Source organism: Nicotiana tabacum, chromosome 1 (assembly GCF_000715075.1).
Source record: "Nicotiana tabacum cultivar K326 chromosome 1, ASM71507v2, whole genome shotgun sequence".
Taxonomy (NCBI): domain Eukaryota; kingdom Viridiplantae; phylum Streptophyta; class Magnoliopsida; order Solanales; family Solanaceae; genus Nicotiana; species Nicotiana tabacum.
This window is the reverse complement of record NC_134080.1, coordinates 29,285,918-29,304,326: the sequence shown is the minus strand read 5'-3', so window position 1 is coordinate 29,304,326 and position 18,409 is coordinate 29,285,918. Positions and strand designations below refer to the sequence as shown.

General features: G+C 37.0%; 1 protein-coding gene across 1 annotated transcript in view; it reads left to right on the top strand.

Moving 5' to 3' along the window:
• Positions 1 to 2,181: 2,181 nt before the first annotated feature.
• The window catches only part of LOC107790661 (uncharacterized), a 67,230-nt gene continuing 51,002 nt past the window's right edge, over positions 2,182 to 18,409 (top strand). The window contains exons 1-10 of the mRNA XM_075249291.1: positions 2,182 to 2,502; positions 6,769 to 6,872; positions 11,704 to 11,838; positions 11,920 to 11,970; positions 12,757 to 12,851; positions 12,917 to 13,034; positions 13,556 to 13,657; positions 13,740 to 13,928; positions 14,036 to 14,196; positions 14,567 to 14,737. Of these exons, the coding sequence (XP_075105392.1) occupies positions 2,406 to 2,502; positions 6,769 to 6,872; positions 11,704 to 11,838; positions 11,920 to 11,970; positions 12,757 to 12,851; positions 12,917 to 13,034; positions 13,556 to 13,657; positions 13,740 to 13,928; positions 14,036 to 14,196; positions 14,567 to 14,737 (1,223 nt within the window). The 5' untranslated portion in view covers positions 2,182 to 2,405. The remainder of the gene's footprint in view (positions 2,503 to 6,768; positions 6,873 to 11,703; positions 11,839 to 11,919; positions 11,971 to 12,756; positions 12,852 to 12,916; positions 13,035 to 13,555; positions 13,658 to 13,739; positions 13,929 to 14,035; positions 14,197 to 14,566; positions 14,738 to 18,409) is intronic.

Genomic DNA, 18,409 nt, shown 5'->3' with positions numbered 1-18,409 from the left:
ATTGGTATAAATGCACACTCTAATTTTGAAGCCAAAATCAAAGTATTTAAAGTTTGTTTAGCCTGATATATTGACACCCTTAATTTAACTCTAACTCTTGGTTAAACTATATCTTGAAAAAAAATTAATTTAATATATTAAGAATTTGATGTGTAATGGATGAAATGATTGAGAATGATTAAGGCTTATTTTATCTTAATTTTTATTTACACCTATAGGTTAGAGGTTCGAGTCATGAAAACAACCACTGATATTTGTATTAAGGTAGGTTATATACATTACACCCTTGTGATATGGTACTTTCCTCAATCCTGCATGAAAACACAATACATTGTGCATTAGGTTCCCCCCTCCCCCCCAAAAAAAATCTATGCTAAAAGTGAAATAATGACTTGACTTGTCTTAAAAATTGTGATTAAATGTATTAATCTCGACTCTAGGGACTAAACTTTAATCCAATTTAGTCAAATGATCAAATTGAAATTTCTAAACAAACACTACAGAAAACAAGATTTTCAGTGACGATGTTCTAGGCAACCTACTTAGTCGCCATCAAAAATAAGTGTCAAGTCGCCATAATAAGTGATATTTTCAGTGGGAAACTATATATTGCTCTTTCAAGTAGTGACCTATCTTAGCTAGCGTTTGGTCATAAATTCTCAAATTTGTTTTGAAAAATCTGATTTGGGTGAAGTTTGGTTTGAAGATGAAAATGTGTTTGGACATTAGTTTTCAAAACATATTTCCCAAATTTATTTTGGAAAAACATGAAACATGACTTATACCCACAAGTTCTAAAAACTATCACAAATACCCAACAATACCATTATCAATAACATACATTATATTATTGCAAACCATAGTCCTGAACATAAATAAATTTGATTCAAAATTATCATTTTTATAATGAACTACATGATGCACTATCAAATGACCGAGAAGACGAAACAATATTGTACAAAATAATAAATGGTGGGCTGTTTTATAAAATACAAAAGTTTGGGGCAATTTTTTAAAAATGTAATAGTGATATTTTGGCCAAAAACCAGCAGCTATTGAGCTGGTTTTGGGATTTGGAATTTTACCAAAATGTAGGTAAAATTTATGGCCAAACGGGTCCTTAAATTTATCTTCTACATTTGCATACTTTTCTGGCGATTTTAGTCGTCATAAAAAGTTAATAATAGGGGTATTCATGATTCGGTTTGGGTCAGTTTTTCAGTTATTTATTAGGTTTTTTCTTAAATATGAGACATACACTACCAAATGCATATTCCGGCGACTACATTTTCGACGCAGCACTATCAAATCAATTGCTCTTTGAAAAATCTATCATTTACATAGATATATTGATTATAATTGAATCTAGTGATGAATAATTTAAGCACTCAATTAAAAATCGATTATTTTTAACATGAAATAAACTCTTATACTTAGCAAAAGAAAACTACTAATCAAATTAGAATGTGAAGGTAAAGAATTAAACTATTATAATAGCAAAGAACTAGAATAAAAATACAAATGACTAATATGTACCATAAAATTTTAGAAACTTTATATAAAAATATATACATATATATAGGTGTAATAATAAATTTAAATAGCTATTTTTATAGTTGGTTTGATTCATTTTTTGGGTTATTTTTTTTATTAAAACCAAGACCAAATTAAATTTGATCGGTTTTTAAAATTTAAAATCAAAATCAAAATCAAAATCAAAATCAAATTAAACCTAAAAAGTATCGATTTTTTTGATCGGTTTGATTTGATTTTTCGAATATTTTATGAACGTCCTAGTTAGTAATAAAACATGCAAGCTTTGTGGTGATGAAACTCGCATAGAAAGTAAAAAAGCGCCACAAATATCGGTAGGTCGCTACTCTAGAAGGCGATGTACATGTCGGTACCTACCTTTAGACGCGACCTTGGAAGTCGCCACAGAATCGTCGATGAAAACCTTCCTTAATAAAAACACTTAATGCAAACACGTGATGATCCCCTCCCTTCATCGTTGGCTTTGAATTACTCGGCAAGATATTAGCTGCTCCACGTGTAGATATTAAGATTAAAAGAAATATCTCAAACCCCTCCTCGTCATTCTGCATTTAGATTTTAGCTTACAACAACTGGAGAACCCCTCCGTACTTAAGCTTTTTAGACATTTTATATCTTTATAAAATAGAATAAGAAACAAAGAAAATTAAAAGAAAAAGAAAATAGATCGTGCGATTCCAAATTTCCAATTCTAAAATTCTCTCTTTCTTCATTTCTTCTTCGCCATGGAAACTTGTGGAACACTTCACTTTTTGACATTCAAAGTTGTATATAGAAACTTGTAGACATTCACAGTCACATCGTTAATAGATATTTGAATTGAAGAATTGATCAGTTGAAAGTTCGCGAAGATGTTGGAAGATCAGGTAGCGTACTTGTTGCAGAGGTATTTGGGGAACTATGTTAGAGGACTCAACAAAGAAGCTCTCAAAATCAGTGTTTGGCAAGGTAAATTCCTAATTCTCTGAATGTACAGTTGATTTTCTATTTAACCATTAGCCTTTATGTAATTCGATTTCAAATTGTGTGATGAATTTGTGCAATAAAGTGCTTTCAACGGTATAATTTGGATTTGTATTACTTTGTTATCCGGCGTTTCACATCATATATAGGTTTATTGAATGTTAAATAGTATAGGCTGAAGTAGGCATGTGTGTGAAGAAAGTGTTGAAGCAAAAGCGCATAAATGTTTGAGTGATTAGGACAAAAGTATCTTTAGTTAATTTGCTGCGTGTTCTATTCACAAATGGCTATCTATTTATAGCTGTAGGGTTGGTCATTCTTGTGGTGCATTGTTTAGAGCTACATCGGCTAACTGTCTTCTCCCACGTTCAGTCGACGTTCCTCTATTCATATTTTCTGGAGAAGTGGTTATTTGACTGAGTCTTCTGGCTGTAAAAATTGTTCTTGACTCAGTTAATAACTGTAATCCTTCTTGCACCATTGTAATTTAGGTGTTATCCAACTCTTTGAAGGCGAATCATGGACTTACCCATCTCCCTGGTTGTATACTGGTTCTACAACATTGCTTAGCCCGTGTGGTTGAATCTTCTTTTGGGCTTAACCCATGTTCATTATTCTTTTGTTCTGCTAGGCGTGGTCCCTTTGACTCCTACTTGTTAAATTTTCTTGTTAGCTAGTTGTATTCCAGTTATACTGTCTGAGGGAAACAACATTGTTTCATAAATCTTGTACAACCTATTCCATGTATAGTTTCTTTGTTCAATTACAATGAAGTACATTAGTCTACTATTTGGAAGTGGATAACAAAACAATCTGGTCCAACTTTCATGTTGCCGAGTGGTTGGTTTATTTTTTCCACAACAGTTTTATAGTTCATCTGGATTAGTTTTTCCTCCATTCAGTAAACAAAATTTCACGGAAACACATCAAGGGGATGTGAATCTTCATAGAATCAAGATAACATGATGTAAGAAAGAGGAACCCGCAAAAAGCCCCAGTGAAACCCCGTCAGAAAGTAATAGATACTTCTAGTTCATACAACATAAAATTTAAGTGGTCCTACGGGAATCGTAAGTCATTATGTTATGACGACTTCGATCTTTACATCTGCACCAGTGTCAGATATCTGCACTGTGTTCGAGCAACTGAGGTTTTTATAAGGACCTAGCAACATGGATCCCAGTGATTAAGAGAGTTGAGAAAAGACTGGCAGCATGGTGAAAGAGGTACATATCGAGCATCTCTGTGTAGTTCATGTCATTGTTTCAGGCACTGGACGATGTCACAACTCACTGGTAAATTGGAAAGACTCCAAAGGAGCATCCTACGGGATTCGAGAAATGGGGTTAGGAAGCTCTACTTAGTCAGCTGGGAGAATGTTGCGGGAGGGATCTTGGGTGAAAGGTCTTCGAGTTTTCAACAAGGCCCTATTAAGAAAATGGTTATGGAGACTTTGCGTGAGCAACACGCTCTATGAGGGGAGGTGGAACTTCCAATGGGATTCGACAAATGGGCCTAGGAAGCTCAACTCAGTTAATTGGGAGGACGTTAAGTGAGAGCTCTTGGGATGAAACGTCTTCCAGTTTTCAACAAGGCGCTACTAAGAAAATTGTTATGGAGAATTTGGTTGAGCAACACGCTCTATAGAGGAAGGTTTTACTTCCAATGGGATTCAGAAATATAGGGTTTTGAAGCTTCACTTAATCAGCGGACTCTTCAATGAAATCGGAGGTCTTGAGGTAAAAGGTTGAGTATTCAACAATGCTCTATTAGGCTAATGGTTACGGAGATTCGTGATTGAGAAGTATGCTCTTTGTAGGGAGATGGTAGTGGAGAAGTATAGGAATGTGGAAGGGCAATGGAGGACTATATACATCATACTTGCATTTGTGTGCAGACTTTTGAAAGAATATTATGAAAGATTCACATTCCCGAGCATTTACAGGATCCCAAGTCAGAAAGTGATTACTACGGAAAATTTGAATGATACAAGAGGAGGAAGTATTGGAACGTAAAGAAAAGTAACAATTAACAGAATGGATCAACAAAAAATTAATTGAGTTACTCAAGATTATGTGAATGGAGACAAATCTAAAGACATTTGATACTAAAGTGGGCAAGAAACACATGGAGAGGGAAGAAAATAGAAAAGAGAACAAACAATAGATTTCACATTTGCCAAGCACATAAGCATATAATTGCGTCATATGAATGATATGAATCAGGACCAAAGAAGCTGCATGTCCAATGAAAGAGCACCACAAATCAGGGGGTGGTCAGGCCCATTTCTATGCCCTCCCTGCCAGACTAGATGATATTGCTTCAGATGTTATGATTATAGGTATTGTCTCAATTGAATCCCCCCCCCCATATATATATATATATATATATATATATATATATATATATATATATATATTTTTTTTTTTTTGATAACCGTGGTGTCCGGAACAGCTTGCGCGCACCTCGACTAATTCCACGGGATACCTGCCACCTCCCACCAGCAATAGGTACCAGGTAACTCTATCCACCAAGGCTTGGATAGATGGGAAGAAATCACCTAGTGTGCCTCCGCTGGGATTTCAACCTGAGCCTTATGGTTCTCACCCACTTCATTGACCACTAGACCACACCCGCTGGAATTCCACACAATATTTATATACAATTTTTGATGATTTATAATTTGTTAGGTATATAGTCGGGTTTGTTCGATTTCTTTTTTGGTATAATAACAAATCAAATCACATAGTTTTTGTTTTTTCCAAATGTAATTCCAAACCAAACCTACCCAAAGTATATGTTGGTTTCTTTTGTAGATTTGTTGGATTTTTAGTTATTTTTCCTCATTTTTTCCCATTGAACACTCGTAGCGGAGACTTTAAGGCGGGAAGGAATGAGACATCTCTTTTAGGAAACCCCTACATGCTTCGGAGTTGAATCGTTCTTATATACGGCTTTACACAGTTTGGGTAGATAGTATTGATTTGGAAAGGTTCTCATCGAAACACTTAAGTCAGGTCCTATTATAGATGTTTGTTTATTGGTGGGGAGTGGAGCCTCATGTGGAAAGATATATTGATTTCTTGGAAACTTAAAACAGTTAGTTTTTTTGTATGTTTGCCGCTTGGGAAGCTATTCCGACTGTAGGCAGTTTGAGAAAAATAGGATATATCATGGGAGCTGGTGTTGCATGTGCAAAATGCATGCGAGGAGGTGGATTACATTCTATTGAATTGTGTGATGCAGAACTTTAGACCTCGATATTTACAACCTTCAAGATCTATTGGGTTTGTCCTAAATAGTAGTAGGGTGGAGCTCGAGTTTCATTGTAAGGAAGAAAAAGTAGCTATGGAGGACAGCAACACTTTTCATCTTTTGGGTTTTGGGGAGGATTAGAAATAAGAGAACTTTTGATGGACTAGAGGGTTCAGTGTTGAAGGTTAAGAGTTCTCTTCTATTGCTTTTAACTTCTGCTGCAAGATGGAAATATCAATTTGTGTAGATGGTTAATGTTTTGGGAGACCTGACACATAAGGTTTATGTTGACTTAGTTGGTGAGCCACTTACCGTTGCTGTAAATATTTTGACACCAGATTGGTATGATATCGATGAAATGCCATCCAATTTATGGCCAAAAAGAAAAAAAAAAGTCTTAGTTTGAATATCTCTGTTTTGCATTTACTGGTCATAGTAAAGAGTTCATTCGTAATGAAAATAGCATCTTTAAAGCTGATAATAGATGTTCAAACTCCAATAAGGGAAGCACCCAATAAGTAGCCCCCCTTCTTTAACATCTTGTTCAAGTAACTTGCCCTTGCCTTTATTATTTTTCCCCTCTTGATAATTGTTTTTAATGCCTTCAATGATGTCGAAAGACAGCATTTTAAGCGCAATTCAGTTCAAAATTTTTCTTTTTGACATATTGATTTGGCAAGTTAGATGTATATTCAGAATTTTAGGTGCGGAGTCACCGACTACTTCTTTGTGGCAACGGGTTCAGATTTATTTTAAAACTTTTTTGACTCTATATATATGGCTCGAGCAAAAGCAGTGATGCAGGTGCACTCGCTGCCTTGAACATACATCTATCCACGGAAGCGGAAGTTTTAGGTCTTCTTTTTTTAGGGGGGATGCCATTGTATATAATACAGTTCTTAAGTGTTTTCCTTGACAATATCTGTTGCAGTCAAACAATGCAGGTATGGATTGAAAATTTGCTTGGTTACTAACAGATTGTGGCATATGTGACAGGTGACGTAGAGCTAGTAAATATGCAATTAAAACCAGAGGCTCTCAATGCATTGAAGTTACCTGTAAAAGTCAAGGCAGGATTTCTTGGATCTGTGAGACTCAAGGTTCTACCCCTAACATGTGACTTCTGAATGAGTTATTTTGAAGTTTTGAATACCTGAAAGTGAACTGAGTATATTGGTTGTTCTTGGCTGTGGATGCTTTTGCTTATGACTTTAGTATTTTGAACTCGAGGGCATATTTATAAAATTTTGAATCCGTTTCAGTTGTAATTTTATGCCACTGTTGTGTGATTTTGGAAATTAAGTGCACACATCACAGTGATTAATATAATGATGAGTCACTATTGTTTCTACAAGGAGGATTGATTGATCACTATCTCAACCCTTGAGTTAAATGAAAGTTGAGTTGAATAAACCTAATAACATCAATAAAGCAAGCTAAATTTAGAATTAGGTCATCCTTGAAGGAACCTGGTTCGTAACTTCGCATGCTATTTTTTTAAAGTGCTTTATTTATCTAAATTCATATTAAAAACATGTATTCCTACGGATATTGAAGTAACTTTAGGAACTATCCCTAATAAGAGTACCCGTGGTTTTGTAAGTATATTTCCTTTTTTTTAGATGAAGTAAGATAATATCATTGAAATGGCATCAGGAAGATGCCAAATTACAAGAACATAAATTATGTTAGCTCCCGTACAAAAGACAAAAAACATTGTAAGCTTAAGAGTGCCTATGCTAGAACCAGGGAGCTAACAAAATCCAAAAAATTGTCAACCCTATTAACAGGGGAAAGAAAGTTCCAACTGAACAAACTAACTAAACATTTAGCTTTTGGGAATGTGTTGGAGTTGATATTCCATCAAAACATATACCATTTCTTTCCTTCCAAACAATCCAAAATATGACTGCTGGGATCATTCTCCATATTTGATGGCTTTGTCAACTCTCCAAAAAATCCAGCTAATATAGGCTTCGTTGATGGTGTGAGGCATGATCCAAGTTATACCAAAAATGGATATGAAGAAGTTCCAAATATCAGCAGTGACTTGGCAATGAAGAAACAAGATGGTGAACACTTTCTGATCTCTGTTGGCACATATAACATCTGTTAACTAAAGTAATGCTCCTTCTGCTAAGATTGTCCTGTGTTAAAACAACTTCATTGAGGGCAGTCCATGTGAGGCAAGCTACTTTGAGTGGCATTCTGGTCCTCCAGACATGTTTCCAGGGCCAATCATCTAGTATTCCATTATGTGAGCAGATAAGGTTGTAGCCCTCTTTGACTGTGTACTTTCCTTCTTCTGAATTCCCTCGGATGATTCTGTCTGGTTGTTGATCTTCCGTGATGAAATCTCCCAGTGTGGCTAGGAGAGCAAGTAAGTCATTGATTTCCCAATCCTGAAGATTTCTTCTAAACACTGGATTCCAAATGTTGTTCTCTCTGTTTTGAGCAATATTTGAGTCCTGATTGCAGGCTATTAGGTATAGACCTGGGTATGAATCCTTTAGTGCTGTATTACCAAGCCATATGTCTTTCCAGAATTTCACATGAACACCACTACCAACTTTGAATGATGTATTCTGAAAGAAATCATTTTGAAAGCTGCTGATGTGTTTCCATAAACCCACTCCATGAGGTGCTGGACTTCTCTTGGGGCTCCAGTGATTCTGAATTCCATATTTGGCGTCAATGATCTCCTTCCAGTAACCTGCTTCAGTTTGTCCATACCTCCATAGCCATTCATTAGCATACATTTGTTGTGAAGCTTAAGATTCCTGATACCCAATCCCCCCATAAGACTTTGGTTGACTTACTTTTGGCCACCTAACAAGTGAAAATTTGTGTTTCACTGTTTCCTTCCCATAAAAACCTTCTTCTTAACCGGTCTAGTTGTTTCAGGACTGAGCTTGGCATAGGAAACAGAGACATGTAATAAGTTGGTATGTTGTCAAGTACACTACTGATCAGTGTGAGTCTGCCCCCATCGAGAGATATTGCATTTGCCAGGTTGCTAGTCTCTTTTCAACTTTTTCAATGACTCCATTCCAAATTTCAGTGGATTTGAATTTGGCTCCTGGGGGGAGTCCTAGATAAGTTGTGGTAAAGGAGCCAGTTTTGCAGCTAAGTATTTCAACTAATTCCTCCAAATTTTGAACCTCATTCACTGCATAAATAATGCTTTTAAGCATATTGATATGTAGCCCAGACAATGCTTCAAAAATGAGTAAGATGAGGTTGAGATTGATTACTTGTGACCTTTTTGCACCACAGAAGATCAATGTGTCATTTGCATATAACATGTGTGATACATTGATTGAATTTGCAGGATTTTTCCCAACCTGAAAACCTTGTATCCATTGAAGCTCCTTTGCCCTTCCTAGCATCTACGAGAGACCCTCCATTGCCAATATAAAGAGAAAAGGAGAGAGTGGATCTCCTTGCCTGAGGCCTTTTTGAGGAGAAAAGAAACCTACAGGACTTCTGTTAACCAACACGGAATATTTCACAGTTGATATGCAGTATTTTATCCACCTTATCCACCTATCTCCAAATCCCATCTTCTTTAAGATGATGAGATATGCCCAACTCAGTTGATCAGAAGCTTTTTCAATGTCTAATTTGCACAGCAAACCTGTTTCACCACTTTTGATTCTCCAATCCAAGACCTCATTGGCAATCAGGGAGGCATCTGTGATCTGCCTGCTTTTATTATAAAAGCACTTTGCTGCCCAGAGATCAAATTGGCAATGACCTTTAATCTTTCAGCCAAATTTTTTGCAGCTATCTTGTAAATACTCCCTATTAAACTGATAAGTCTATAGTCCCTTAGTTCTATTGCTCCTTTCTTTTTGGGGATAAGAGCAATAAATGCAGCATTGCAGGATTTGACCATATGACAGCTATGATAGAAGTGATTGAGAGCCTCCATTTAATAAAGTCCCATGCCTTTTGAAAGAAGGCCATAGTGAACCCATCGGGCCTGGTGCTTTATCAGGAGCACAAGACTTTAAGGCTGCCAAGACTTCTGATTCCCCAAAAGGTGATTCTAGAACAACACATTCATCTGCAGATAATGAGGGTAACCCCTCGAACTCTGCTGTAGGTCTCCAGGGCTCCCTCTCCTTGTACAAAGCCTGATAATAATCCAGTATTTCCTGTTTGATATGCTCCTTATCTTCAACTAGATTTTCTCCCACCTTGAGCCTATCAATGCTATTGTTCCTCCTTTGAGAATTAGCAATTTTCTGAAAATACTTTGTGTTTCTGTCTCCCTCCTTTAGCCATAGGCATCTGGATTTTTGTCTCCAAGAGACTTCTTCAGCTAGTGCAATCTGTTGAAGTTCCAATTTGAGATTGAAAGTACTCAGCTTTTTCTCTGGAGAATGTACCCTATGTTCAGCCACTTGATCCAAGAGTCTTAACTCATCTAGTGCCTTGTTCCTTCTGTCTTCCAACTTGCCATGCACCTCTCTATTCCAGGTTGTCAAGTCCTTCTTTAAGGATCTCAACTTCTGGATGAGAATAAGTATTCCTTGAATTACTCAAATCAATCCAATTGATAGCTAAAACATTAGAAGTATTAAATGAAGTTGATCTTTAGGCCAAAAAAAAAAGGTTATTACATCTTTTTGATCAACAAACCTGGAGTTTAAGCTTTGGTCCACATGAACCACAAACAAGTTTTTTTGCTTAGCATGTTAAGAGTTCCAATGCTCTCTAAGAAATAAGCACATACTTCTCACAGCCTAGATACTTCTCCTCCCTTGTCCGTGTTTGTTTGTCTGTGAGGTTGCTTGCTCTTCAATGGAATGTAAGTTGCTGCAGGTTGTTTCAGTGTTGTCAAAAGCTCATTTGAGGTGCTCTTAAACCCTAAAAAATAAGATAATGTCAGGCTGTGCGCATCATCTCGCTTAAGCAGCACTTTAGCGAAAGCTTTAAGGTGCTAATGCATGCACCTCATCACCTATTGGAGGGCACAATAACTATAGTTGGTAAATTGATAAATCATTTGTCGAATCTTCACTACACATGTTAGGTTCTCTTCTTTTGGTCTATTGGGGCTTTTTTTTGGATGTAACCAGGCACATTGTGCCAATTTGTTTATAATAATACTTACCACCTATAGCGGACACTATTGGGTCCTTGTAACTATTACAAGACTAGGTTTTTGTTCTTTTTGGGGGTCTTGTAACTATGTTTTACTCTTAGTACTTTCTTTGCGCTAAGGGTTACTTTATCTTATTTATAAAATTTGTTACCTTCAAAAAAATAAAAAATTACCATTTCAAAAGAAAAAAGAGTGAGTTTTTAACGATTAGGAAATAAAAGTACACCTTTTCACACCCTTATCAGAAAAAAAGTACACCTTTTCACATAAATCAGATATTTATAAAATGTATTTTCACCTTGATTGATATGATTTTTACATCTTAAGTTTCGCTTAATTATAGTTATGTCAATTCTTTTGTCAAAATAATTATTGTGCTTGTTTGTAGGTATTTTCTGTTGCCTTATATGTACACACACATATATAGTTGTGTATGTGTATACATGATTATATATATATATGTATATGTGTATGTGTATATATATATATATATATATATCTGTTGTTTTTCTTCATTGGTGAGCTTTTCGTTAAAACCCACACTTCATTTCTGCTTTGTGCTTAAAGCCCCAACAGATTATGGTGCTTCGCTGTGCTTTTTGCTTTTGACTACTCTGGGTTGTTTGGTGTAGTTACAGTGTGTCCACCTACTAGGGATTCTATAGTATCTCTAAATATTTCATTCCTTCTACCTTTTCTTATGACTTCTTATCATTTTCCATGTAACATTGGGACAGTTGGTATCCCCTTTATGGGTGACTGTTTAATTAAGGAATTGTATTGTCATTTGCATGTCAGTAATTAGTCCATAACTATAGGTACCATGGAGCAGGCTTGGCCAAGATCCAGTTCAAGTTCACCTGGATCGTATTTTCTTATTAGCTGAGCCAGCAACCCAAGTTGAAGGATCTACCGAAGATGCTGTCCAAGAAGCTAAGAAGAGTAGAATACGAGTAAGGTTTTGAGTCTCAAGTAAAATTTTTTGCATGTCGACAGGAAATGTTTTTGATGTTACCTCTTTTGATCGCAACTAGGACATGGAAACAAAGCTTCTGGAGAGTAGACGAATCCTACAGACAGAAATGGTATATTTTTTTGTCTTTTGTCAAATACATAAAACTTTGACGTATGTGTGCCAACTTGGATGCTCAGAATGATGGGTTCATTGGTTGCTTCTGTCAGTAGTAAACTGTTAATCTGATATCTAGCTTACTAACTTTGACTGCTGATGCTGCCTCTTGTTTTTGGACGTGAACTTATGGGTCTAGTGAAAAATGATTTGTTTTTTTCTTCTCTTGATGAAAGTGAAAAGTGAGAGATACGGGTAAGAGGCTGTCAATTTGCGTCAATAACTGCAGCATAATATTGTTTTTAGTATTCCTGTGCTTCTAGATACTGAAATGGAGAGGAGGCATTATAGTTTCTTAAGAATGTCAGTTGGTTCAGCATTATCCATGCTTATGGTTCTAGATTAGGAGTAATTAAGAAATGGCATTACAGTTTCTATAGAAAGTATAGTTCAGGGATTCTAATGTTATAATCTTTAGATATTAGTACCCACATCTTTAAATGAACTGAGATTTGACATCAATGTTAAGATATTCCTGTTGCTTGTTGTGTGTGGCACTCATATATGTTAAGTTCGATTGAGTTTTACCATATAAGATTTCCAAAGGCTGCTTGGAATGTTCTGTTTTAGTTTTTTTATCTTTAAACATCTTAAGGTATCCTCTTTGATTCGTTTTATGACATTGCCACGGATGGGAAACAAATGTAAATCATAGTTCTTGTATGGAATGGCAGTTTCACAGAATATTGTCCATCAAGTATCATCACTGTAACCAATTTTCTTCTTTGCCTTTCTCCTCAAGAATAAGTCCTGGTTGGGGTCTTTGATCAACACAGTAATTGGGAATTTGAAGCTTTCAATTTCAAATATCCACATCAGATATGAAGATCTTGAGAGGTAAGGAGGTTCAACTGTTGATTTCTTTGAATTTGTGATGAGTCTGACTAGCTTTCATCGTGCAGCAATCCTGGCCACTCTTTTGCAGCTGGTATGACCTTAGAGAAACTATCAGCTATGACGGTAGATGAGAGCGGGAGTGAAACCTTTGTAACTGGAAATGCATTGGATTTTATACAGAAGGTCCGTCTCTTTCGCACTTTTAAGTTGATGAAAAGATAAAAGTTCTTAACCACCCCCTACCCAATGACCTCTTTATGGTATGCGTTTATACATTAAGCAAACCTCTTATTTTCAACTTCCCCAATTTTCTTGCGCCTTGTCTACTTTTGCCCTCGTTGTGTTCTGTTTATAGCTGATTAGTTAGCAACTATAGTCGTGCAAAACTAGTGGTTTTTCGCTGAAGCAATTTTAGTGTCCCTTTACTCTCTTCAACCAGATTCTAGGTCCTTGATCATATCATTCCTGCAGTCCATTACCTACCTCTCTACTGCATCTCTCTTGCCTCTGGCTGTAGCTGTTCTCTGAAATCATGTCAACAATGAAAAAAGGGAACTGCCAAGTGCATATGTATTTTAATGAAGTCTTATTATCTTGTCTAGATTTTTATATGATGTGATAATTCTTCCTATGTTTTTCTTGATAAAATGTCCTTCTGGTTTCTTATTTCACACTTTTTATTGATTTGTTTTTTGACGTGTTAGTCCGTAGAACTTGAACGGCTAGCTGTTTATTTCGATTCTGATATCAGTCCGTGGCATATTGACAAACCTTGGGCAGATTTGCTACCACTGGAGTGGGTCAAGGTACTTCTCGAGTGTTCTGGTTGTCATTTGATGGTTCCTCTTTCTGATCTGTCCCTATTCGTAAACCTAGTTCAATCCTCAGATTTTCAGATATGGAACGGATAATGGCAAACCAGCTGATGGTCACATTAAAGAGCATTCTTACATTTTGCAACCAGTGACTGGGAAAGCTAAGTTCTCAAAACAGCGCCCTAATCCTTCACTTGATAATACGGAACCTCTACAAAAGGCAGTTGTGGCTCTGGATGATGTGACTCTTTGTTTGTCAAAGGCTGGTCTTGCTAACTTTTCTTTTCTGTCTTTTATTTCTCGTCCATGTGGAATTGATATCTAGCTTGTTTTGGCTTTTTCACTTACTTTGGCATGTAACTTGTGCAGAATGGCTATAGGGATTTATTAAAGTTGGCTGAGAACTTTGCTGCCTTCAATCAACGGTTGAAATATGCTCATCTTCGTCCACATGTCCCGGTGAGATCTGATCCAAAATCTTGGTGGAAGTATGCTTATCAAGCTTTATCTGATCAGATAAAGAAGGCCAGGTATGTAACTAGTTTCTTAAGGAATTAAGAGACTCGCCAAACTTCCTCTTACATTTTGATATCCTCACAACACTCTGATGCGAAGGCTAAACAAACGCGATAAAAGAGGAGCTAACATGTTTCTACTTGTCCTCATAATCTCTCTTGGACCTGAAAAAGATGCTAATGCTTTCGTTTACGCATTCACCATATTTGCTCTATTTTATTTTGATAAAAAATGATAGGGCTTTTGAGGAAAAAATGTTACAGCTTTTAGAAGATGTAATATCATTCTCTCTTATTTCGTTAAGTTGTGTAGATATATATGTGTATGCACGTGGAGAAGATTTGGTTCTTAGTCTTCAATTAATAATACCATTATTGTTTGTAGTGGAAAATTGTCATGGGAGCAGGTCCTGCGATATACGAGGTTGCGGAAGAAATATATCTCTTTGTATGCTTCATTGCTGAAATCTGATCCTGATCGGATAGTAATAGATGATAGTAAAGATTTAGAAGAACTGGATCACACGCTTGATGCTGAAATCATTCTTCAATGGAGGTAATTTGTGCTGCATGTTTTTCTATATTATTTCATGAATTGTTGGCTAATGGACTGCATCAAATTCAAAGGCAATATGTTGGTGTTGCAACATTGTGGGATTAACTTGCTTTCTATTAGTCTCGACAGCATTACTGGATACACTTTTGGTGAGCTGTATATTTTTAGTCAATTTGTCAGGTGACCCTGAGCAATCTTCCCCCTTCTCCATTGATGTTTCTCTGTGTGTGTGTGATTCTCTCTCTCCCTCTGTGTGTGTGTGTGTGTTTCTCTCTCTCCCTCGGGGAGATGTTACAGACTGGTGCATACATTTTGACTTGCAAGTTCGAGGCTCTTTTATAGAATTTTCAATGTCACATAACAGGAGTGTATGCCCCAAATTGTAGAATAGAAAGGAAAATAGTATGGAGAGAAATTGGTGCAGTGAGAGGATTGATGGAAGGTCCTTGGGCGGTTTGTGGTGATTTTAATGTTACAAGGTACCCTTCTGAAAAACGGGAATGTTCAAGGAGGTCCAGGGCGATGGTGGAATTCTCAGATTTTATAGAAGATATGGAGTTGATAGACCTTCGACTTGAAGGAGGCTACTATACTTGGTTCAAAAGGGACAATCATACAACCGCTTCAAGAATTGATAGATTTCTCATTTCAGAAGAATGGGATGAAAGCTTCAGAAACATCAATCAAACTATCCAACAAAGGCTGATTTCTGACCATTCACCTGTGGCTTTATACTGTGGTGCTTGGGAACAAGCTAAATCATACTTTAAGTTCGAAAATTGGTGGCTGAATGTGGAAGGTTTTGATGACAGAATTAGAGACTGGTGGACATCTTTTGAATTCTCAGGAAGACCAGATTACATTTTAGCTTGCAAGTTAAAAGCGCTCAAGGGCAAGCTAAAAGAATGGAGCAGAAGTTGTGAAGGTAATTTGGGATTGGAAAAATCAAAATTGCTGAGTCAACTCGCAGGTTTTGAGGCAACACAATAACTAAGAGCGCTGACAGAGGAGGAATCAGTGAGGAAAGTAGTTACTCTAATAGAGATTGAGGAACAACTCAAGAATGAAGAAAGTGCATGGAGACAGAAATCAAGAGCTCTGTGGCTCAAATAAGGGGACAGGAATACAAAATTTTTCCATCGTACTGCCAATGCACACAAGAGAAACAACAACATTGATCAACTATCGATTCGACATGAAGTAGTCGAGGATCCAGCCAGAATAGAGAACGAGATCATTGAATTCTACAAGGGGTTATACACAGAACCTGAAGAGTGGAGACCAACGGTCAATTTCGAAAATAGCCCAAGAATTTCTGAATCAGAGAGGGAGTCTTTACAGAGTAACTTTGAGGAACAAGAAGTTTTGAGCTGTCTGAAGATGTGTGCAAGTGACAAGGCCCCAGGTCCGGATGGATACACAATGGGTTTTTTCATAAAGTGTTGGGACATTTTGAAGGAAGACATCATGGAGGCCTTCAACAACTTCCATTCGCAGGAGATGTTTGAGAAAAGCTTCAATGCAACATATATAGCTTTGATTCCAAAGAAGACAGGTGCGAAAGAATTGAGAGATTTCAGACCGATCAGTCTGATAGGGAGCTTCTACAAACTGCTCTCAAAAGTCTTGACTGAAAGACTTAAGAGGGTGGTAGGGAAAATTGTCGATGCTCAACAAATGACTTTCATCAAAGGAAGACAAATAATAGATGCAGTGTTGATTGCCAACGAAGCTGTGGATTCAAGAATAAAAAAGAAAGAACCCGGAATCTTATGCAAATTAGATATTGAGAAGGCCTATGATCATGTAAATTGGAGCTTCCTACTCAGAATGCTAGAACAAATGGGTTTTGGGCAGAAATGGAATAGATGGATGAAATTTTGCATATCTACTGTAACATTCTCCATTCTCATAAATGGATCTCCTAAAGGTTTTTTCCATTCACACAGAGGTCTAAGACAAGGTGATCCTTTATCTCCCTTTCTATTCATTATAGCCATGGAAGGATTGAACAACATGATCAAAACGGCTAAAGTCAGTGGATGGGTTAAAGGTTTTGAGGTAAACAGGAGTGGGGCAAACAATCTAAAGATCACACATCTCCAATATGCTGACGATACTCTAGTCTTCTGTGACGCTGAAAAGGAACAACTTAGATTCCTAAGGATCATTTTGGTCTTATTTGAGGGAGTCTCAAGATTACACATCAACTCGAGAAAGAGCAATATTTTCCCCATTAATGAAGTTAACAACATGGAGCAACTGACACAGATATTGGGAGGAGAAGTTGGGTCCCTACCAACTGTTTACCTTGGGATGCCTCTTGGTGCAAGATCCAAATCAAAAGAGATCTGGAATTCAGTCATAGAAAAGTGTGAGAAGAAGTTGTCAAGATGGAAATCGCAATACCTATCATTGGGGGGAAGGCTAGTTCTAATCAACTCAGTATTAGACTCACTTCCTACTTGTATGATGTCTTTGTTCCCAATTCCAGCCGGCATTTTACAGAGATTGGACAAACTACGAAGATCATTCCTTTGGCAAGGTAATAAGGAGAAAAAAGTCTTCCATTTAACTAAATGGAAGACACTCACAATGGCTAAAAAACAAGGTGGTTTAGGAATAAGGAATTTGAAGAATCAAAGCAAGGCTCTTAGAATGAAATGGTTATGGAAGTACTCTCAAGAACCCCAATCTTTATGGGGCAAAGTGATAAAAGCTCAGTATGGCGAGGAAAATATCTGGGTGTCAAAAAAAGTCAGAACATCATATGGAGTAAGTGTGTGGAAATCCATCAGAGAACTTTGGCCTATAATGAAGAACCACTCCTCCATTAGAGTGAACAACGGAAGGAACACATCATTCTGGAATGATAACTGGTTAGGACACGGAAGCTTAAAGGAAAGATACCCTGATATGTTTGGTTTAGCACATAACCAGCACAAGACAGTAGCTGATATGAGGAGTCATCAAGGATGGGAAATCGCTATCAGAAGACAGCTGAATGACTGGGAGATAACAAGATTAGCTGACCTTTACAAAGAGCTGGAAGCATTTAAAGGATTACAGGAAGGGTTTGATTTACTTTGGTGGCAGAGACACAACAGAGGGGTTTACCGGGTGAAGGATGCATATAAGATTTTGAATCATAATAATCAAATGGTAGACCCATGGCCTTGGAAACATATATGGAAAACAAAGATTCCATACAAGGTAGCATGCTTCACTTGGCTACTAGCAAAGGAGGCGGTATTAACCCAGGATAATCTCATTAAAAGGGGAATTTCGCTGTGTTCTAGATGTTTTCTATGTGGAGAAAATGCTGAAACTGTCACCCATTTATTTCTACATTGCAAGATTACAGACCAACTAGGGGTATTTCATGGTCAATGCCATACAGTCTTAAAGACGTTCTTTATAGCTGGAAGAAGCTGGAGCTGAAGCAACTAGTAGAGATAGATGGAGGACTGTCCCGGCTTGTATATGGTGGACAGTTTGGAGGGAAAGAAACGCTAGATGTTTTGAAGATAGAAGCAATCCAGTGCAGAAGATTAAACTCAATTGTATTCTTCTTTTTTGTTTTTGGTGTAAACAGATCTACACAGAAGATACATTGACAATCATAGACATACTAGGATCTTGTTAGGTCTCAAATCAGAACATCTACTAATC